The sequence below is a fragment of the Bos grunniens genome, chromosome 10 (assembly GCF_055505025.1).
Source record: "Bos grunniens cultivar Pamir isolate PY7600 chromosome 10, Bosgru_T2T1.0, whole genome shotgun sequence".
NCBI classification, from domain to species: domain Eukaryota; kingdom Metazoa; phylum Chordata; class Mammalia; order Artiodactyla; family Bovidae; genus Bos; species Bos grunniens.
The window spans coordinates 83,713,750-83,737,490 of record NC_141174.1 but is presented as its reverse complement, the minus strand read 5'-3'; the positions used below and the strand labels follow the sequence as shown (position 1 = coordinate 83,737,490).

The following is a 23,741-nucleotide window of genomic DNA, read 5'->3' as shown; positions in this document are numbered from 1 at the left end:
CAGTGCTTCTCAACCAGGAGTGGTTGTGTTCCCTAGGGGACATTTGACAATGCCTACCCCAGTAGCTCAGGTGGTAAAGAACCCACCTGCCAATGCAAGAAACACAGGTTCAATCCCTGAGTTGGGAAGATCCCCTGGACAAGGAGTATTCTTGCTTGGAAAATTCCATGGACTGAGGAGCATGATAGGCTACTGTCTATGGGGTTGTAAAGAGTTGGACACAGCTGAGCGCCCATGTTCGCACGCCTATGCAGATATTTTTGTTCGTCATACTGAGGCCGGGGGTGGCTACTGGCATCCAGTAGATAGAAACCAGGGCTGCTGCTAACCATCCCACAGCACAGAAGACAGTTCCCACAACCAAGAACTATTTGGGCCAAAATGGCACTAGAGCTGCTGTTGAGAAACCCTGGCTACAAGGAGGAAGAGCTGGCAGGATGCCAAGACATGGGGCTTCCAAACCCTTCCAGCCCCTCTTCAACAGAACAATTCTGCTTTTCTCAGTTTACGTATTGAAAGTTCTCTATTTCTGCATGAGGTTTTGTTTGAAAAGTATGCGTTTTCTGCTTAAGGGGGAAAAAGAAAATGACTGAGGTGGAAGGTAACTCTTGACCTTGTATCTTACAGTTGAGATACATTGAGACAAATCAAGTGAGCGGTGTGTGATACAGGATGAGGGCCGTCAGGGGCAGACTGGAGCCATCAAGTTCAGCTTCCGTCTTTGTGCAGGGCTCTGCATGCTTCCCTCTGAACATTTACACACCATATTGAAAGATGGCATCGTGTCTGCCTTTTGATTTAGACCAGGGGTTGGCTTTTTTTTTTTTTAATATGCTGCTGCTGCTGCTAAGTCGCTTCAGTCGTGTCCGACTCTGTGTGACCCCGTAGACGGCAGCCCACCAGGCTCCCCCATCCCTGGGATTCTCCAGGCAAGAATACTGGAGTGGGTTGCCATTTCCTTCTCCAATGCATGAAAGTGAAAAGTGAAAGTGAAGTCACTCAGTCGTGTCCGACTCTTAGCGACCCCATGGACTGCAGCCTACCAGGCTCCTCCATCCATGGGATCCTCCAGGCAACAGTACTGGAGTGAGGTGCCTTTGCCTTCTCCTAAACAAATATTTTAGGCTTTGTGGGCCATACTATTGTATCTAAAAGTAGGGTCCAGCTGCTTGCTGCTCAAAAGCTATTAAAGAGGCCAGGTTGGTGGAAAGGAGAGTTTTCTTTGTTTGGGATGCCGACAGCCAGGGGTGGGAGGGCAGATGCCTGTCCAGAGGTTGTTTGCCCCACACTGACAATCAGTGGGCAAGAGGTTGAGGGAGGGGAGGGGGCTACATGCAGAAATACCACAATCAGTTCTGACAGTCATCTTGAAATTGGTCATCAGTGGTCTGACCAGCATCATCTAGGTTAAGTATAGTTCATCTTCAGTTCCAGGGTCGGTTTGTTTCCATTTCTTGAGGCCGGCTCTTGGAACTGTGACAGCTTATTTCACAGCTACAGTCTGGTCATCATGTAGTTAGCTTCTTTCACCTGAGGAGGGTTTTAGTATCTATAAGACAGCTCACAGGATATGGCTCAGAATATTATCTATCACCCTTGAGAAGGAACTAGAAGTCCTTACTATGCTAAACGACTAGGAAGTTATTATTTCCCATTCACTGTTTTCCTTTGTTTCCACATTTTCTCACTTCTCTGATTAAACTTCGTCTTTGGCTTAAGTTTTCCATAGATGAAAGTTAAGCTGAGGACATGAGGACAAGGACCATAGGGTCTTGCTCCACTTCACTATCTCTGTCTCAACCACTCAACCCTGCTGTTGTAACACAAAAGCAGTCCCCACAATAACTAATGGGCATGTTTGTGTTCCAATAAATCTTTATTTGTAAAAAACAGGTGGTGGCCAGATTTGGCCAGTGGGCGGTAGTTTGCAGACCCCTGATTTGAACTATAAGTTTTTAGTAGGAACCAGGTTGGTTTTACCTTCGTGTCTCCTGCCTAGCCCTGTATTAGCACATAGTATGGGTTCCCAGGAAACGTTTACTGAACTGTATTGAGAGTCCATCATGTAGGCACAAGCACTGGAAGATTTTAATGAGAAAACAACTGGGAAAAGATCCATCCAGTATTTCTCAGATAATTTTTGTTTATTGTGTAGCTATTTCCCTATGTTGGACATTTAAGATGTTTCCATTTTTTAATTAATAATAATATGGTAATGAGATCCTTCATACATAAATTGTTGGCCTCTTATAATTTCCTTAGTGTAAATTCCTAGAAGAAGAATTCCTGGAGGCTTCCATGGTGGCTCAGTGGTAAAGAATCCCACCTGCCAATGCAGGAGACATGAGTTCGATCCCTAATCCAGGAAGATCCTACAGGCCGAGGAGCAACGAAGCCTGTGCGCCACAACTATTGAGCCTGTGCTCTGGAGCCCAGGAGTCGCAGCTACTGGAGCCTGCAGCGCCCTAGAGCCCGTGCTCCGCAAAAAGAAAAGCCACTGCAATGAGAAGCCCACACACCACAGCTAGAAAAGCAACAAAGAACCAGCACAGCCAAAAATAAATAAATAAAATTTTAAAGCAAAACAAAAGAAGAAGAAGAATTCCTGGGTCAAACAGTATTTTTTGCTAAACAGCTTTCCAGGAAGGTGGTATTGATCTACATTCCTGACTGTAAAAAAAAAGGAGATATTTATCATAAGCCCAAGAATTTCTTTCAACAGGATGTTGTGAATAGAAGTTTTGGAATCCATATATATTTCCACGAATTAGTTCAGCATAAATATAAGAACATTGGTGTTAACGACTAATCATTTTAATAATACTGCTCTCCCACACTGTTGTGACAGCGTGGTTATTAAGGCACTTCGTTTTACCTGTTGGTGTCATCTGGCCAACCGGTGGAGGTTACCCTATCTGGTGTGTTTACTGAGCACACAGAGAAACATCTGCTTCCCATTAGGGAGTCCGAAGCTCCAGTATCTGCACGCCTGGCACCAGCCTACCCTGCCATGATATACAGAGGCCTCCTCCCTGTGAAATTCACCACCAAATATGTCGTCCAGATTGCTCATTTCCCACAGGAAATTTCATTTAGGTTAATTTTGGCACACAACTGGGGGCAGTTCTTGAGCAATTTCTCCTGTGATGGCTTGCAACATGTAAAATTTTCCTACAACATGTTGCAAAAATCACTGGAAGAGTAAAAGGATATCTGATGGCCGTCCAATCACCTTTGTAACAACAAGAAATATCTCTTTTGAATGACAGTACGTGACGAGCAGAAAAAAAGAAAGAGATGAAATAAAGATAGACCAAAGACCAGATGCTTGTTCTGACCATTTTCACTTGGTACTGTTGGAGCAGTGAGGATGCAAAGGAACCACATAAGGTGCCTTACATTTTTGGTGAACTTGGCCTTTTCTTAGCTCTTCAGACTTCTCTGAATTTCTCCAAATGAAGAAGAGAATATCTACAACTGAGAAGTAATAGAAAGTGCTATAGAAATAGGAGTGAGTCTGAGCACTTATATGTGATGGGATTTACTTGAAAATGGATGGATTCCAGATAAAACCAAGTCTGTAAAGAAAATGATAAACCCAGTGTTTTCTGAGAAGCCACCCTATCACAGCATCCTGCTAAATGCCTTCTGTGTTTACTTCATTCAATTTTCACAACTGTGCTAGAAGGTGCCACCACAGTCACAGATAAACTGAGGCTCAGAATGGCTAATTGACGCGTCCAATGAGGCACACCCTTAAGTTGGAGACGCAGCACAAGACCTAGCTCTAGCAGCCTCCAGTGTTGCCTCTTGGGTGGTGCCTCTGAAGAGTTTAGAGACGTGTTGTTGTGTTCGGTCGCTCAGTTGCTCTTTTGTGACCCCCATGCACTATAGCTGCCAGTCTTCTCTGTCTTGGGATTTCCCAGGCATGAATACTAGAGTGGGTTGCCATTTCCTTCCCCAGGGGATCTTCCCAACCCAGGGATCAGACCCTCATCTCCTGCATTGGCAGGCAGATTATCTCTAAGTCACCAGGAAAGCCCATTAGAGGCATAAACCAGCGCTATTAAGTCATGCCCATCAGAGACCAGTTGACCAGACTTCTGATATGCAAAACCAGAATTCACTTCAGATTCATTTTTGAGCAATGTCCCGTGTAGGTCTGGATGATGATAGAAATGTTCAGCACCAAGCCCAGAGAGAAGCAACCCATCCAGCATCACATGTAAGTTAGGGACTGAGCCAGGACTGTGCTTCAGGTTGCCTGATTCCCAGTATAATATTCTTTCTATCATGCCGAACTGCTTTTCCTGGTAAATGACGTCAGCTCCCCTTATCAATTTACCCAGCCATGTTTTGGAGGAGAATACTAGATGCTTTAAAGAAAGTAACACAGCACACAAGTCCAGACATGTGATAAACTTTTGTAGACATACACCAAAAAAAAGTGCAGGTTAAAAAATGCCAAAATCCAAATGAAGTTTATTATTGAGTTAATATACTGATATGCATGATATACATGGTTTTGACAATGTGAGATATTGTTCTCAAGGGAGGCTGGGTGATGGGGTCACTGAAATGCTCTGTACTCTTTTTATAGCTTTTTGTGAGTCTTAAATGAAAAGTTAAAACAATAAGAAGGTAATGTGATAGGAAGATGGGCCAGAATATTTATTCACTTACTGGGTGTATAGTATTAAAATAGTCTGTGTGTGAGAGATACATGATGTGTTTGATACTCCATAATGTTGAAAGAGGAGAACACCAGAGTCACTCCTGGACCAAGTTCTCACTGTCGCTGTAGTAACACTGCCTTGAACTTCCTCCTCTACATCTGGGTCACTGCCACCATCCACTCCTTCAGTAATGCTCTAACCCTCAGTGTGACCTCTGATCCTTTGGAGGGGGACAGTTTTTGCATAATAGTTATAAGCATGGGCTCTGGCTTCAGATCCAGCCCCACCACTTATTAGCAGAATGGCCTTGAGTCAGTCACCTAATCTGTCTCTTAAGTCCTATTTTCCTAGTTTTTCAGCAATAGTATAGATTGCTTTTAAGAGTAAATGAGAAAACTGTATATTCAGAGGACCTGGAAAATGACAAAGACTGTAAATGTTAGGTATGACAAGACTGAGGAGGAGGGGGAAGAAGAAGAGGAGGGCGACAAATGGAGCTCCCTTCCTCCTCACAAAGGCCTGTCCATTTTGCTTCCTAAGCATCTCTGAAATCCTCTTCTTGCCATCACTATTTCCCTAGTTCGGACTGGGATATTGCCACATTCTCCAGACTTATCTGCCCCATTGGTAATTATCAGCTTTCTAAAAGAGAGTTGATCTGACTCAGCATGACACAGAGGATGCAGGGACTCCTCATTGCCTATTAGCATGTCATTTTCTGCATGTGTGTCTTATCCCCCCAGTTACAGTCAAATTCCCATAGGCAGGACTTGTGTCAGATTCAGCCTGGCATTTCCCAGATGGCCTGCCTGGTGCAGTCACTCAACAACATCAGTGATAAAATGGGTGTTTACATGTTTTGATCTTGCCATAAATGATCCTTCTTGCTTTTCAGATTCTAGCCCAAAGGTCACTTCCTTAGCTATGCCCTGCCTGGACTCCAAGTTCAAATTTTCTCTCTTTATATCATCAGATACTCATCATAGCCCTATGCAGGAGAAGGGACAATTGTCAGATAGGTAATTTGCCAGTGGTCACAGTGTTAAAAATAAAAATCTTAAAAGCATGTCCTCCACCCAGTTCATGTTATGGGATTGTCCTTCCTGTTTTGTGACCTGCATATAAGACATTTAACACCTCCATGGCAATCCAGTCTTTCAGAGGCCCTGGGTGGCCACAAGAACCCTAGAAGTGTGCTCTGTTAGCCCCCTGACACTCCTCAAAGAAGGTTCACACACACACAGACACACACACCCCTTCTGACTTCTCTTTTTAAGGAGTAAACCCTGGGCGCTCAGAGTCCAGAGATGGGTTCTGGGAAGGCAGGATGTTATCTTCAGTTCTTGCCATCTCTTGTGCCACCACATGCTTCTCTGAAGGCAACCCCCAGACCAGGAAAAACTGCTGTAGCCCTCCCTCTCCACATCTAGATTTATCAGGAGTGTCTGTGCTGTATAGGAAATCTGGTGGGGGATCCATTGCACTGTGCAGAACATTTTAATATCGTGTCTGATTTACAAGATAGAATGCTTTTTTGTCTGTGTCTGGGTTGTCTGAAGCAATCTACGGCTGTATAATTTCTTTGTGTTTGTCCCACTCTAACTGGGCTGGAGGCTGAGGAGTCACGCAATGTCAGCCCCCATCTTCGAAAGCTCTCGTTCTTTCCTGAAATAGCCCATACACCCCATTGACAAGAGAAGAACTCACTAGACTGCCTCTTCTCCCCACTCTAAGACCCACTCCTAGCTACAGCCGAGGTTATCGTCTGAACAAAATCTGAGGGTGGCCCTCACCTTCTTCAGACACCGAGTAGTTGTTGATACAATAGAATAAAACTCCCATTCTTTACCCTGGCAAAAAAGATCCTTAAGAAACTGAGCCGAATTCTCCAGCATCCTTTGATCCCTCCTAGCAAACCTACACTTCAACCATGTCTGTCTATGAGCATGTTTCCTGATTCCTCAGTGTTTTTTTCCTACTTGTGTGTCTTGGTACCCATTCTTTAATTTACCTGGAGTACCCCAAGAGAATGAGCTCCATCTGGGAGAGGTTGAGTCCAGGGGTAGCAAGAATGGATCACGGTTGGGGGAAGGGAGGAGAGTTAGATATTGCTAGGGCAGGGAGTGAGTGCTGCCAGCTTCTCTGTTCATCTCCCCATCAGTGACCATCAGAGGCATCTCCTTCATTCAGTTAGCATCTTTCTTTAGCAAAGTGGGATCTACTTTCCCAAACTTTTTCTGATTGTGGGTTTTTGTTTGTTTGTTTGCTTATTTAAAAGCAAAGGAGAACCCAGAGCAGGGGTGCAGGGTAGAAACCATGCACGGAAAGCATTTTCCTTATTTTTCTGCTACAATGTGCGCGGGGTGAGAGCAAGAACTATTTGAGGGAGGAGAAATACATAGGAAACATGGCATTTTGAAAGGTTAATGGGATGTGTAGGAACATACTGAGATGATGTTCTGCTATTGTCAGAAATAATGTTTTACAGAGAAGCTATTTGTGAAGAAAGACCAGTTATCGTTGATGGACTAATGTGCACGCAGAAATATGGAAGTAATAATGCCGATGTACAGTGCCTGCAGAGAGATGTCAGTCAAAACACGAAGCAGGCTTTGGGCTGGGGGAGAATGAACACCTTTTGATTTGCCTCTGTCTATAAGATTGGACCTGTAGGACCCACATGAACAGATTGTTTAACAAAATCCAAGGTGGACTTTGAAAGGTTTGCTGACCACTTTGCCCCTGCGGTGGGGTTTGATGACTGCTCTTAGAATTCCAGAACCATCACAACCCTGTGATTCAGCAAATGTCTCTCAAGTTGTAGAGTACCATTCTAATTTCAAGTATCATTTCTTATCCCCTGAACCTGGTGAAATAAATACTGTAGTCCCGATATTTCATTGTCCAAACTGCAGTCAGCTCATTTCTGTCTGCCTGCAGAACTGTGACAGAAGCTTCTCTGTGCAGACCACACATCCTGACTTTAAATTCAGGATACATGAATGTGAGCCCTATGGAATCAGTGGTGGAAAGGATTCTGTGAAAATCATTCCATTCTGTCCTAAGGTTTAATTGCCCTAAGAGATACATGAATAGGGAGGGGAAAGATAAAGCAAAAAGATCTTGAGATGAATAATGGGAAGACTCTTCACGGTAGGAAATGCAAGAAGGTCAGATTTCCTTTAAACCCGGATGGGAGACTGCCTCTACAGACAGTATCCTGTTACTTAGATGCATATCATCCCGTTTACTGATGTTTCTGTCACTTGCTTTCCTGTACCTTTCTGCTCTGGGAAAAATGCTTTGGAAGAGCCAATCAGAAGTCCTACTGCTCCACGTTTCAGAGACTCAGAGACCAGCGGGGATCCAGATCTTAACCAATTTGATTTAATTTCTTAAGAAACAGGGCCTGAGAACACTACTTTTGGGGGTTCTTGGCTAAGTGTTTCTATTGTCTGTCATTTAGAACAGAAGATGTGGGGACAGACCCCAGTTTTAGGTGCAGTGCTTATCGTGGTCCCCAAATCTTCCAATGTGGGATGGGTTTCCTGGACAACTTCAGTGTCTAACCTATGTAAATAAATGTCCAACCCCCACATCCTCCTTGTTCATTTTCCCTGTGTTACTTTTGATCATTTACTACCACCAGATGTGCTTGTTTTACTTACTTGTTTACTACAGTGGCTCAGACTGTAAAGAATTTGCCTGCAATGCAGGGGACTCGAGTTTGATCCCTGAGTTGGAAAGCTCCCCTAGAGAAGGAAATGGCAACCCACTCCAGTATTCTTGCCTGGAGAGTCCCATGGACAGAGGAGCCTGGTGGGATATAGTCCATGGGGTCGCAAAGAGTTTGATTGACTGAGCAACAAACACTTTCAGTTTACTCTTTGTGACCCCCCACCTCGCCGCTACAATGTACATTTCGCACATACCTAGAAAAGAAGTTCTTTGCCCAGAGTAGGTGCTCAGTAAAATTCTTTTGAGTCAAAGGCAGGAGGAACTTGCTCATCTCCAGGAGCTGGATGGGGGCAGGAACACTGTCAGTTCAAGACCCACCAGTAGATCCTCAGTGGTCCCCTGTGCCCTTCATCCCTGGGACTCTCCTGACATATGCTACAAGAGTCTCTTGTTTTCCACCTCTTTGCAGAGCATTGGCTGTGATGACTACCTAGGCTCCGACAAAGTTGTGGACAAATGCGGGGTGTGCGGAGGCGATAACACAGGCTGCCAGGTTGTGTCGGGTGTGTTTAAGCATGCCCTCACCAGCCTGGGCTACCACCGAGTTGTGGAGATTCCCCAAGGAGCCACAAAAATCAACATCACCGAGATGCACAAGAGCAACAACTATTTGGGTAAGCTTGGCTTTTTCCCAGAGGAAACCATCTGTTGTTCTCAGATGCTTCATTCCTTCCAGGATGGTAACACGCAGTGTCCAGAGGTCCGTGGACACGTAGAAGGTGTCCCTGGAGAATGCCAAAGCACCACCTGTGTCCCCTTGAAATGAGACGGAGGAAGTAAGAAGGTCTTTCTTGGAAGGAGATGTTTAAACCAGCCTTTGTTCCTTCCAAGAGAAATCATGTTGTGAAATTGAGAACAGTCTGCTTTGTTTCTCTGAAACAAGGGAAGATCTTTGAAAAGCGCAGAGATCCGCCCGTCTTTTTCTGTTGGAATTTCAGGGGGACCGGGCAGTCGATCATCCTGTCCAGACTCTCACTCCACAGGGATCTAAGGCAAAGGCCATTTTCCTCTTCTTTGTGCTTCATCAGGCTGGGGCAACAGTATGTGTGCGTCTTCACGACAGCTGCAGAACCTCTTAACGATCATTTGGGGCAATACCATCAATATTGGGAGACCATTTTTAACCCATCTTCCCACAAATGGAGATATTTGTTGAGTCTTCCTTCTGGGTTTCTGGCTGATTTTATGCTAAGCAAATCAGGTCCTGCAAGTTAATTTTTAGCAATTCTAATTCATGTAAATATGGACTAATCAGTTAACCAAATAGCATAAGGAAAGCAATTTTGCAATATACTTTTTTATTCTTTAATTAGTTGTGTAACAGGAATTTAAATAGCACAGACTATTTGCCAGACATTCTTGGTGCTTTACAGTATTAATTCATTGAACCCTCTCAAAGCCCCGGAGGATAGGAGCTATTCCCATCCCCATTTCATACACAAGAAGACAGGCACAGGACACTTATGTAATTTGACAAAGTCTCAGCAAGGAAGAGGTGGAGTGGGGATTCGAATCCAGGCAGTCTGTCTCCAAGCATCTACCAAGTAATAATACCCATGAGCAGTTTTGGTTCACCAGGCAGTAGTCACTGGCTGCAGCAACTGAGAGAGCATGAATTTTACAAATTTCAAATACCACAATCACCCCAGAAGATAACTCCAAACCTGAGACCTCCAGATACTGCAGCTTGTCCTTCTCCACCCAGGCAAATGCATCTAAAATTAGCTTCCTTTGGTTTTATTGGTGGGAGGAGGTAGGGATGGCAAATGGGACTCAGAAATAAATCCAATTAAAGTGGAAAAACTGTTACATTTGCTCTGGCAAACCCAGAAGCCACCAAAGTAGCAATAAGCCTAGGTTCCCCATGAGCAGTTTGTTGCCTTATTTTTATTTGCAAAAAAAGATAGTCTTTTTGTCTCCTTTCTTTCATACTATTAAAAGAACAAATCTTCATAAATATTCTGTTCCTAGAAAACGTTCTTCAAGGGATTATTTTAAATGTGATTGTGTTCAAATGCACCAACAAACAATGCCACATTTTGTGAACTTTGTGTAGTTTTTAGTGCTTTCCCTGAATCAAATTAGTTCTAACCAGTATGTGGTTTTTAAGCTGTGCCTTCTGAAATTAAAATAGTTAACCTGGGAGAATATCCACCAGCTGTCTGAATGGAAGCTACTCTCAGAGTCCCAGTGTTTTCATCTAGAATCTTGCTCTTATAAGTATTCCTGAGAAGCCATAGGATAACAAATATTCAGGACCCCACAGAGCCCCTGGGACTTGTTAGCAGTTGACAAATGTTCAATCTATTTTGTCTCAGAGAGCTTGTCAGTATGTCCAAGCTTCATGGAAACAAATTCCGTGAAAGTGAAAGTCGCTCAGTCGTCTCCGACTCTCTGCAACCCCATGGACCTTACAGTCCTCCAGGCCAGAATACTGGAGTGAGTGGCCTTTTCCTTCTCTAAGGGATCTTCCCAACCCAGGGATTGAACCCAGGTCTCCCGCATTGCATGTGGATTCTTCACCAGCTGAGCCACAAGAGAAGCCCAAGAATACTCGAGTGGGTAGCCTATCCCTTCTCCAGGAGATCTTCCTGACCCAGGAATCAAACCCAGGTCTCCTGCATTGCAGGTGGATTCTTTGCCAACTGAGCCACAGTAATTCCCTAAAAAAGATGAAGAGGAGGCAGAGGAGGATGTGAGTACCCAGAATCAGTGGAAGAGTGATTCAGAAAATCAAGTACAGCTTCCTACAGCCAGTGATCAGGGGGGTGTGTGAGAAATCCAGCCCATGGCAGTGTTACATGATGCCACATGGGCAGAGTGGGAGAGTAGAGACAGAAGGGCAGATGGGAGTGAAAGAAGTTTCCAGAGGTGGTAACAGGGGCTGTGTTTATGGCACTTAAGCATCTTTTAGTACATAGCTGCATCACTCAAGAGGCTCTTTTGTTTTCTTCTTTCCTTTTTATTGAGATTTAATTTGCCTTCCGTAAAATTAATTCTTTTAAAATGCACAATGGATGGAATGGTCTTTTTCTCACCACAGGTGTTCTCGTAATCTATTCCACTTATTCTACTAAATTTCCTGTTCTGTGAAATCTGTATGTTTTAAAAGTTAAATTGCATGCAATTGTTTGAGATTATGTGTAAGCTATTAGAGCACAGGTCTGTCTAGCTATTTTTGAATTTTTCAAAGATTATATTTCACAATTCACATTTTCAAACCTTGAAACATCTTTCAAAGAGTTATATGGTAAGGTTCTCCACAATTTTCCGAGTAATGATGTTTTGTTTTGTTTTGTTTTGGTGACTTCTACCTGTGTAAACTGTATTTTGTACAAAAATTTGACTTGATGCACAAAATTGAGTAGGCTGTCTGCATACATTTGTTCTGCAGAGGAGGCAACTTAGAGGAAAGGAATAGATCAGATGCTTTTAAAAATTGCACAACTTTAACAAGCTTTTTTTAGTTGCCCTATTGTTTTCCTGAATAGCCTGTAGTTATTTGTAATAAAAATCAGACATGCCATGTGAAATACTTGGAATTTTTTAAATGACTGACTCTCCAAACTTGATAGAGATAGAAACTAGATTTCCATGAAAACAGAAGGACTTGCATTATTAGTGCTGAAGAAGATGGTTTAATCACCTCGTTTTCAAAGCGTTTTTGAAAGCCCACAATATTTAAATGACTTATTCTAAGCTGCTTGCTGAGTTAATAATAGTAATTGTACTTTATGTATAGTACTTTAGTCGTCGAGTGTTTTTCCATGTATGGTCTTCTGACTTTTAAAACTGGACATTCTTTACTTTGCTTGCTTCACAAAAGATGAAGTTACAGTTATTGAATTATTGAATTGCGATGTGAAAGGTGAAATTTAAAACTCAAAAACTTTGGAGAAATGTCTATTCAGGTCTTCTGCCTATTTTTCAATCGGGTCTTTTGGTTTTCTTAATATTGAGTTGTATGAGCTAGTAATATACTTTGGATATTAATCCTTTATTGATCATATCATTTGCAAATATTTTTAATCGGTTGTCTTTTTGTTTCCTTGATGGTTTTCTTTGCTGTGCAAAAGCTTTTATGTTTAATTAGGTCCCATTTGTTTATTATTGTTTTTGTTTCTTTTGCCTTAGGAGACAGATTCAAAAAATATTACTAGCATTTGAGTCAAAGTGTTCTGCCTATGTTTTCTTTTAGGAGTTTTATGGTTCCCGGTCTTAAAGGTCTTTAATCCATTTTGAGTTTACTTTTGCATATGGTGTGAGAAAATATTCTCGTTTCATTCTTTTACACAGTTGTCTTTTTGAAGAGACTGTCTTTTCCACCATTGTATATTCTTGTCTCCTTTGTCATAGATTTTGTTGTTGTTGTTGTTGTTGTTGTTGTTGTTGTTGTTGTTTAGCTGCTAAGTAGTGTCCGACTCTTTGTGACCCCGTGGACTGCGGCAAGCCAGGCTTCCCTGTCCTTCAATATCTCCTAGAGTTTGTTTAGACTCATGTCCATTGAATCAGTGATGCCATCCAACCATCTCATCCTTTGTCGTGCCCTTCTCTTCCTGTCTTCAATTTTTCCCAGCATCAGAGTCTTTTCCAGTGAGTCAGCTCTTCACATCAGGTAGCCAAAGAATTAGAGCTTCAGCTTCAGCATCAGTCCTTCCAGTGATTATTGAGGGTTGGTTGCCTTTAGGATTGACTGGTTTGATCTCCTTGCTGTCCAAGGGACTCTCAACATCTTTTCCAGCACCACAATTTGAAAGCATCAATTCTTCGGTGCTCAGCCTTCTTTATGGTCCAGTTCACATCTGTACATGACTACTGGAAAAACCATAGCTTTGACTAGACAGACCTTTGTTGGCAAAGTGATGTCTCTGCTTTTTAATATGCTGTCAAGGTTTGTCATAGCTTTTCTTCTAAGGACAAGCATCTTTTAATTTCATGGCTACAGTCACCATCCGCAGTGATTTTGGAGCCCAAGAAAACAAAGTCTGTCATTCTTTCCCGTATTTTCCCCCATGTATTTGCTATGAAGTGATGGGACCGAATCCCATGATCTTTGTTTTTTAAATGTCGAGTTTTAAGCCAGCTTTTTCACTCTCCTCTTTCACTTTCATCAAGAGATGGCCTCTTTAGTTCCTCGTCACTTTCTGCCATTAGTGTGGTGTCATCTTCATATCTGAGCTTATTGATATTTCTCCTGGCAGTCTTGATTCCAGTTTGAGCTTCATCCAGCCTGGCATTTCACATGATGTACTCTGCATATAAGTTAAATAAGCAGGGTGACAATATAAAGCTTTGACATACTCCATTCCCAATTTTTGAACCAGTCCATTGTTCCAGTCTGTTGAACCATGCCTGGTTCTAACTGTTGCTTCTTGACCTGCATACAAGTTTCTCAGGAGGCAAGTAAGGTGATCTGGTATTCCCATCTCTTTAAGAATTTTCCACAGCTTGTTTGGTCCACACAGGCAAAGGCTTTAGTGTAGTCAGTGAAGCAGAAGTACATGTTTTTCTGGAATTCCCTTGCTTTTTCTGTGATCCAATGATGCTGGCAATTTGATCTCTGGTTCCTGTATTTAGAAAAATACAGCTTGTGCATCTGGAATTTCTTGGCTCATGTATTGTTAAAGCCTAGCTCGAAGGATTTTGAACATTACCTTGCTGGCTTGTGAAATGAGTGCAATTGTGCAGTCGTTTGAACATTCTTTGGCATTGCCTTTCTTTGGGATTGCAATGAAATTGACCTTTTCCAGTCCTGTGGCCACTGCTGAGTTTTCCAAATTTGCTGGCATATTGAGTGCAGCACTTGCAAAGCATCATCTTTTAGGATTTGAAATAGCTCAGCTGGAATTCCATCACCTCCACTACCTTGTTTGTAGGGATGCTTCCTAAGGCCCACCTGACTTCACATTCCAGGATGTCTGGCTCTAGGTGAGTGATCACACCATCGTGGTTATCTGGGTCATGAAGATCTTTTTTGTATAGTTCAGACGAGATCGGGCATGTTCAGGGTGGTATGGCCGTAGACTTGTATAGTTCTTCCGTGTATTCTTGCCACCTCTTTTTAATATCTTCTGCTTCTGTTAGATCCAAACCATTTCTGTCCTTTATTGTGCCCATCTTTGCTTGAAATGTTCCCTTGGTATCTCTAGTTTTCTTGAGGAGATCTCTAGTCTTTCCCATTCTTTTGTTTTTCTCTATTTCTTTGCACTGTTCACTTAAGAAGGCTTTCTTATCTCTCCTTGCTGTTTTTTGGAACTCTGCATTCAGATGGATATATCTTTGCTTTTTTCCTTTGCCTTTTGCTTCTTTTCTTTTCTCAGCTAATTGTAAGGCCTTCTCAGATAACCATTTTGCCTTTTTTCATCTCTTTTTCTTGGGGATGGTTTTGATCACCACCTCCTATATAATGTTACGAACCTCTGTCCATAGTTCTTCAGGCACTCTGTCTATCAGATCTAATCTCTTGAATTTATTTGTCACTTCCACTGTGACATAATCATAAGGAATTTGATTTAGGTCATACCTGAATGGCCTAGTGGTTTTCCCTACTTTCCTCAATTATAGGGAAAAAACAAGTGATTACCAGTGGAGAGAGGGAAGGGGAAGGGCCACGATGGGGTAAGGGATCAAGAGATACAAACTACTATGTATAAAATAAATAAGCAACAAAGGTATATTGTACACACAGGGAATATAGCCAGTATTTTATGGTAACCTTATATGGAGTATAGTCGTAAAAATATTGAATCACTATTGAACATTTAGAACTTATATAATGTTGTAAATCAACTATATTTCAATTAAAAAAAAATTGAAAACATCACAAAAGGGATTTCCCTGGCAGTCCAGTGATTAAGATATCATGCTCCTGTTGCAGGGGGTATGGGTTTGATCCCTGATCAGAAAACTAAGCTTCTGTATGCCTCATGGTGTGGCCAAAAAACTTCACAGAAGAAAGAGTCTTATATATCAAAAACTTTGGCTGATACATAAATGATGGTGCATTCAACCTGACTGAGTTTATGGCTAATGTTGGTTTGGTCATCAAGAACTGGACCTGTTGGACTCAGATTCTGAAGCCTGCGTCCTGGCCCTGTTCCTGCCATAACTTGCAAGGGTTCTGGCCCATGTGCAGCTGGGAGTACAGGCCAGCTCAGCATCTCAAGATGCTTACTATTTCTCTGAACAAAGCTGGAGGAATCATAACCTTTAATGACACACAGATTTCAGGAGATGGGATATTTATCTGTCTTATTTTAGGTTGGAAACCAATGAAGTTCTACAGAGCTCCACTTTTCAGTGTTTATTTGAATTTTTCACATGGTCCAAAATACAAACTAGCTGGTGGATTACAGATTCCTAGATCTTGTTTTTTGTTTTTTGGTTTTTTTTTTTTTCCATGAAAAATACTTTAGAACCAATGTATCTATTGTAAGCTATGTAGTCTCCTTTTCCACTTGAGTTATTCTGAACCCTGCTCTTTGGAAATAAAAAGTTAAATCTAATTTTATTTAAATGATTGACATTTTATATTACTTGCCTCTTCCTTAATAAGATGTTGTGAAATTATTTTAGCTGAAATATCAAAGTTTGGCATAGTTCAGCCAGCTCAGTTTACTAATGTCATTATGTAACAGTTAAGAAATCAGACATAAAAGCATACCAAGCAAAAATTGATTCTACAGGACATCTTCTATCTGCCAACATCTTACATTATCTTACAGCCTTAGAAGGGATATTTTTTTGAAGATTTATAAGCTTTTAAAAATAAACTGCCAATATCTTTACTTTTAAGCATGTTTTCGTAAAAGTTTTAAAACAGTGGAAGTAGGGGTCAGCAAAAAAATGTCAAGTATCATGGATCATCTGTAACCTGCACATCTTTGTTTAATTTATTAGTTGAGCAGCTTTCAACGTGGGAAAGACTAGAGTATGTAAATAATGTGATACATCACCTTTGCATGACACCTATGTCAGCTTTATATGACAGTTAACCTCAAAGAATTACTCATATACATTGTAAAAGTTTTGAATAATACACATGGCATAGGGCAAAAAGATGAAATTCCTTCTCCATGCCAATCTCACCCTTGATCCACTGGTTTCAAGTGTAAAGACGGAGATGAAGGACCACTCTTAACAGTTTAGTATATACCCTCCAGACCTCTGTGGAATTGCAAATAAATATATATTTTCTAAAATTGATATTATATATGCCTTCTTCATATTTTAATGTTATACCATGATATCTTTTCTTATCAATGCATATAAAGCTAATTCATTATATTTTTAATGAAGAGCATTCCGTACAATAGATGCAACCTAATTTATTTCAGAATTTTCCTACTGAGGGATGTTCAGACTATCTCCAGCTCTAATATTGCAAATAATGCTTTCGATTTGTGGTTCAAGATGACAGACTGAGTGCATGAGTTTTTTTCCCCTCCTCCCAAGATTTTTCAAAATGACAGTAAAGGAATAAGAGAGGGTGTAACCTATAACCATCCAAAAAATGGGTCGTGGGGCGGGGCGGGGGGCATTTATTACATGATTTTAACAAATTTCTGGAACAGAGTCTCAAAAGTTAGTGGAAGAGAGTTCACTAACAGAGCAGAGGAAGTCACAGCCTAGGTAGCAGAGGGAACTGTGATGGGGGGCGGGGTGCTGACCTGCATTTTCTTGTGAATCTGGGAGACAGCAAGTAAATGAAGGGTGGGCGGGGAGAAAGGGGTGGCAAAACAAGGAAATAGTGAAAAACCCTGTTATGTGAACAGGCATGCCAGCACACACATTTTGCATACCCTGGCATCCAAAAGGGTACGGGCAGGAGACTTGGTGCTCCCAGACCTCAGTATTCATTCTGGAATGAGAAGAGGGGCTGCTTAGGGACCGGTGCCCCATCTCCTAGAACGTGGCCTATTAACAAGTTTGGCCAACGTGTTCAGAGTTCTCAGACAGCCTTCCCCCTGCTTTTGTCTTTAATATCAATGGATAATTGAAAATAACATCAATGGACACCTTTTAAAACCCCATAGCATGAAAATCTAAGATAAATATCTTAAAAAGATGTTTTAGAAGAAAACAGCCAATTATTGGAGAAGAAAATTGAAGAAAGCTTCTCTAACATGTAATGCTTTCATGGATATCCTAATATATGTATCATTTCATATTACATGAATATTTCTGTAGGATAGACCCCTAGAAATAGAATTTATAGATCAAATAGAATGAGCGTTTAAAACTGTGAAAGATAAAGCAATATTCCTCTCCAGATTTACTTGTATTAAGTTATACCCCCACCAAAAGTTCATGAAAGAATCCTTTCTCTACATCTTTACCAACACTGAATATTATGAACGTACTTAATTTTTAGGGCTTCCCTGATGACTCAGTGGTAAAAAATCCACCTGCCAATGCAGGAGACATGGGTTCGATCCCTGGGTCAGGAAGATCCCCTGGAAAAGGCAGTGGCAACCCACTCCAGTATTCTTGCTTGGGAAATCTCATGAACAGAAAAGTATGGGAGGGCTACAGTCCATGAAGTTGCAAAGAGTCGGACACAACTTAGTGACCAAACAACAATCAATTTTTAGTATAGATTTTTAATTTCCATTTCCCTGACCACTATTTTTGTTATTTGTACTCTGATGGATTGGCTATGAATTGTTTGTAGTTTTCTTGCTGATTTTAAGAATTCATATATGTTACGAGTAATAACCATTCTCTTCATGTATGTTTATTAGTCTTTATCTTGTGTTTCAACTCTGTGTATGGTATCAGTTGCTGTTGTTGTTCGGTCACTAAGTCCTGTCCAACTATTTGCAACCCTAGGACTGCAGCACACCAGGCTTCCCTGTCCTTCACCATCCCCCGGAGCTTGATCAAACGCATGTCCATTGAGGTGTTCAGTGATACCATCCAACCATCTCATCCTCTGTCATCCCCTTCTCCTCCTGCCCTCAATCTTTCCCAGCATCAGGGTCTTTTCTAATGAGTCAGCTCTTCGCATCAGATGGCCAAAGTACTGGAGCTTCAGCTTCAGTATCAGTCTTTCCAATAAATATTCAGGACTGATTTCCTTTAGGGTTGACTGGTTTGATCTCCTTGCTGTCCAAGGGACTCTCAAGAGTCTTCTCCAACACCACAGTTCAAAAGCATCAATTCTTCAGCGCTCAGCCTTCTTTATGGTCCAACTCTCACATCCATACATGACTACTGGAAAAACCATAGCTTTGACTAGACAGGCCTTTCTTGGCAAAGTAATGTTTCTGCTTTTTAATATGCTGTCTAGGTTGGTCATAGCTTTTCTTCCGAGGAGCAAGCGTCTTTTAATTTCATGGCTGCAGTCACCATCTGCAGTGATTTTGGAGCCCAAGAAAATAAAGTCTGTCACTGTTTCCATTGTTTTCTCATCCATTTGCCATGAAGTGATGGGACCAGAGGTCATGATCTTAGTTTTCTGAATGTTGAGATTTAAGCCAGCTTTTTCACTGTTCTCTTTCACCTTCATCAAGAGGCTCTTCAGTTCTTCGCTTTCTGCTGTAAGCATGTTGTCATGATATCAGTTATTCTGTGGAGAAAATTTTAGTCTATTTTTAGCCAAATCGATCAATCATCTTTTTATGGCTAGTGGATTTTGTCTTACACAGGAAGACCTGTGTAAACTATTCTCTAATATTTTCTCCTGTTACCTTTAGATTAATTTTTTATATTTAAATGTTTACTCCATCTGGAATTAATTTGAGGTTTAGTTTGAGGTTCGGGGTCTGTCTTTTTCTAAATAGATAGACAGTGGTCCCAACACTGCTGTTTAAATTGCCCTCAGTAATTTGAAAGGACACATCTGCCATTATTAAATTAAAACACCTGTAGATATACCTGTGAATTCTCAGCTCAGGTCTGTTGATCTATTTGTCTCTTCCTGCTGTACTACCATATCTTTTTCATTGCTGTAATTTCATATGTTTTACGTTTTTATAGGTCAACTCTCTGTCTCCTTCCAAGCACTTTGTGTTTTCCTACATTTTCTTGGGTCTTCTTGTACATTTGTTCTACATACATTTTATAAATCAATTTGTCAAAATCTATAAAACTTCTGTTGAGACTTTAATTGAAAGTGCAATAAACTTATGAACTAATTTGAAGAAGAATTTGTCTTCACAATATTGACTTTTTTGATTCAGGTACATAGTATATCTGCCCCTTTTATATTCTTTTTTTAAATGTCTTTTTCTAGACTTTGCTTATGCTTTATAGGTTTATTCCTAGGCAATTTTATAGTTTTTGCTAATATGGGATATGATCTTTATTTCCATTACATTTCCAATTAGTCATGAGAGTGCATATTAAATCAGTTTATTTTATGTATTTATTTTATACCTGTATACTTTGCTAGACTCTTCACAATTTTCAAAGTCTTTCAATTATTTAATGTGAATTTTCTAGGTGGAAAATCATAATATCTATAAATAATATTAATGCTATCTTCCCTTGAATTACTCTACCTCCTATTTCTTTCCTATGTTGTTGCACTTAGAGACTTAGACTTCTAAAAATTTTGGGGATAATCATACTTATGGAGGACTTCTTTATCATGTTTCTGACAATGAGAATGTGTCTAATAGATGTTTGCTAAAGATTCTGATGGATACCTCTTATCAAAGTAAGAATTTTCTTTAAGTAACTTTTAAGAACTTACATTGTAACTTGCCCTTGTTTTTTTGTGTTTTGTTTTTTTTCTACAGTGTCTGTAGACACTGTACAGGATCCCTTTGCAACCCCATGGACTGTAGCACACCAGGCTCCTCTGTCCTTGGAATTCTCTAGACAAGAACATAAGAAGAGCCATGCCCTCCTCCAAAGGATCTTCCTGACCTAGGGATCAAACCTGGGTCTCCTGCATTACAGGCAGATTCTTTACTGTCTATGCCACAAGGGATACCTTGTCAACTTATATTTATCAAGTTAATGAATATTTGCTTATTATAGATACATTGTGAGTCCTTAATGGCTCAGATGGTAAAGAATCTGCCTGCAGTGCATGAGACATGGGTTGGGAAGATCCCCTGGAGGAAGGCATGGCAACCTACTCCAATATTCTTGCCTGGAGAATTCCATGGACAGAAGAGCCTGGCAGGCTACAGTCCATAGGATTGCAAAGAACATGACTGAAGCAACTTTGCTCATGGACAAGCAGTGACAGAGAGTAGATACAGAACCACTATCTCTTGTTGTTGTTCAGTTGCCAAGTTGTGTCCAACTCTTTGCAATCCCATGGACTGCAGCATGCCAGGCTTCCCTGTCCTTCACTATCTCCTGGGGTTTGCCCAAACTCATGTCCATTGAGTTGGTAATGCCATCCAACTATCTCATCCTCTGTTGTCTGCTTCTACTCCTCTCCTACCTTCAATTTTTCCCGGCATCAGGGTCTTTTCCACTGAGTCCATTCTTTGCATCAGGTGGCCAAAATATTGGAGCTTCTGCTTCAGCAACAGTCCTTCCAGTGAACATTCAGAGTTGATTTTCCTTAGGATTGACTTGATCTCCTTGCTGTCCAAGGGACCCTCAAGGTTCTTCTCCAGCACCACAGTTCGAAAGCATCAACTTTTCAGTGCTCAGCCTTCTTTATGGTCCTATTCTCACATCCATACATGACTACTGGAAAAACCACAGCTTTGACTATATGGACTTTTGTCCCCAAAGTGACATCTCTGCTTTTTAATATGCTGTCTAGGTTTGTCATAGCTTTTCTTCCAAGGAGCAAATGACTTTCAATTTCATGGCTGCATTTACCATCTGCATGATTTTGGAGCCCAAGAAAATAAAATGCCACTGTTTCCACTTTTTCCTTATCTGTCTCTTAGAGTTATGTAAGGATTCAATAGGATAATAAACATAAAGCATCCGGCATGGCAAGAGCTTAATTCATGTTTTCCTTTAATTCATATTTTCCCTTCCTTATCCCAAGGTTCCAGTATTTATCAATGACTGCTTAATAAAACTCTTCTTTTTCTTGTAACAGCTAAATAGAAAACAGCCTTCTCTTTCACCCACTGCCTGAAGCCTCTAGGATTATGTTGACTCAAGTGTAAAACTGTGTACCTTTCTTCTTAGACATCAAAAGCCTACCTGATTTAACTTAATCGCTCTAGTTGAGTGTCCTTCTGCCCTCCACATTAGCTGTCTCTCTAGGAGTAATTCCTTCTTCCCAACAGAACAGAAACAGAAACATCAGTGAACATGTGTGTTCAACATCACCCCTGTGATGCTTTCATTCTAATCAGAAAATGATTTCTGTTAAGCCCACAGACAATAGAAAGCAAACATGGATACCAAGGGGAGAAAGGGATAAGCATATACTCACTGCTGTATATAACATAAACAATAGGGACTTACTGTATAGCGCAGGGAACTATAGTCAGTATTTGGTAGCAATCTATAAGGGAAAAGGGCTTCCCTGGTGGCTCAGATGGTAAAGAATCCGCCTGCAGTGTGGGAGCCCTGGGTTGGATCCCTGGGTGAGGAAAATCCCCTGGAGAAGGAAATGGCAACCCACTCCAGTATTCTTGCCTAGAGAATTCCATGGATAGAGGAGCCTGGTGGGCTACAGTACATGGGGTTGCAGAGAGTCGGACACGACTGAGCAACTTTCACTTTCACTATAGGGGAAAAGGCTCTGGAAAAGACGCCTTTTCCAGAGGCTTCTTATTATGAGTGTGTGTGTGTGTGTGTGTGTGTGTGTGTGTGTATAACTGAATCACTTTGCTATATACCTGAAACTAACATATCTTTGTAAATCAACTATACTCTAATAAAAAGAAGAGAAAATGGTTTCTTTGCTGGATAAACTTAGAATCACGTATTTACTCCCTGAACCTCCACTTCAGATGGCATCCAGTGCTTCGAGTGATGTTTCTCTGCTCTTGTTCCTGTGTCACCCTCAGCTTTTGATTTATTTTTTTTTTGGCCACACCTCATAGTATGTGATAACCTAGCTCCCCAACCAGGGATCAAGCCCACACCCCCTGCATTGGAAGCACAGAGTCTTAACCACTGGACCACCAGGGGAAATCCCTGTCATCTCCAGTTCTTGACTTTGTCTTCCATTCAGTTCAGCCTTGGACTGAAAGTGCCCTTTGCAGAGCTACCATATCTGACTGGGCTGCTTTTGGACAAGTTTGTTAATGTTTCTGATATTCCATTTCCTCACAAGTAAAATAAAGAAACAGGCCCAAATGGGATGTGTGTAAAATACCCAGCATCTTAGAGGTACTTGGTAACTGTTAGTTTTTCCATCTCCCTGAGTTAGTGGTTCTCACTCTGGCTGCACACTGGAGTCACAGGAGGTATAGATTTGAGGTCTGTTTGAAATATGTCAATGCCTTGTTCTCACCTGCAGATCTAGTACATCTGGGGCACAAGGTGGGTATGAGGATTTTTAAGCTCCTACATGATTCCAGTGTCCTTTCAGGGTAAAAGACCATTTCCCTATCCAGCGGGTTTCAACTGGGGGGCTAGGTTGCTCCCACCCCCACACCCATACATGCAGTAATATCTGGAGACATCTTTTTTTGGCTGTGCTGGGTCTTTGTTGCTGCATGTGGCTCCTTTAGTTGCAGAGAGCGGGGGCTGCTCTCTAGTTGCAGGGCAGGGGCTTCTCGTTGCAGTGCGTCTCTTGTTGCAGAAAACAGGCTCCAGGGCATGCAGGCTTCAGTAGCTGTTGCAGCACTTGGGCTCAGAAGTTGCAGCTCACAGGCTCTAGAGCGTGGGCTCAGTAATTGTGGTGCATGGGCTTAGTTGCTTCACAGCATATGGGATCTTCCCAGACCCGGGATTGAACCCATGTCCCCTGCATTGCAAGGTAGATTCTTAATCACTGGACCACCAGGGAAACCCTGGAGACATCTTTGATTGTTACAACTTGAGTAAGGTTGGAAGTTGCTACTGACATCTGGTGAAGAGAGGCCAGGGATGCTGCTAAGCATCCTATAGTGCAAGGAGAGGCCCACAGCAAAGAATTATCCAGCCCCAAATGTGAACAGTGCTGAGATGAGAAACCCTGACCAATGTGATCCCTAAGATCCCTTTGATCCTGAAGTTTCATGAGTCCTTTCTTTCAGAATGTTGTCTTAATAATAAATGTCTAAGGTGCTGTTGGAAAGACTGTTCTGTCTACCGTTATGTTTGCATTTGTCAATTCACTCTGAATTCTTAGTTCCCAACCCAAGCCACTTCCTTCAGTTTACCTTCAATCTTTCACTCAGTCAGTTGGCTGCCAGCCCCTGGGTTACATCCCCAGCAGGAGAAATTCCAGCTTAGTGCACCTTC

General features: G+C 41.6%; 1 protein-coding gene across 6 annotated transcripts in view; it reads left to right on the top strand.

Moving 5' to 3' along the window:
* The window catches only part of THSD4 (thrombospondin type 1 domain containing 4), a 676,260-nt gene that overhangs the window by 557,684 nt on the left and 94,835 nt on the right, over positions 1 to 23,741 (top strand). For 5 of the 6 annotated variants that reach the window (XM_086322751.1, XM_086322752.1, XM_086322753.1 and 2 more), the window contains one exon: positions 8,824 to 9,028. The exons of the other annotated variant lie outside the window; for it this stretch is intronic. In XM_086322751.1, the coding sequence (XP_086178877.1) occupies positions 8,824 to 9,028 (205 nt within the window). The remainder of the gene's footprint in view (positions 1 to 8,823; positions 9,029 to 23,741) is intronic. 6 annotated transcript variants of the gene reach the window in all.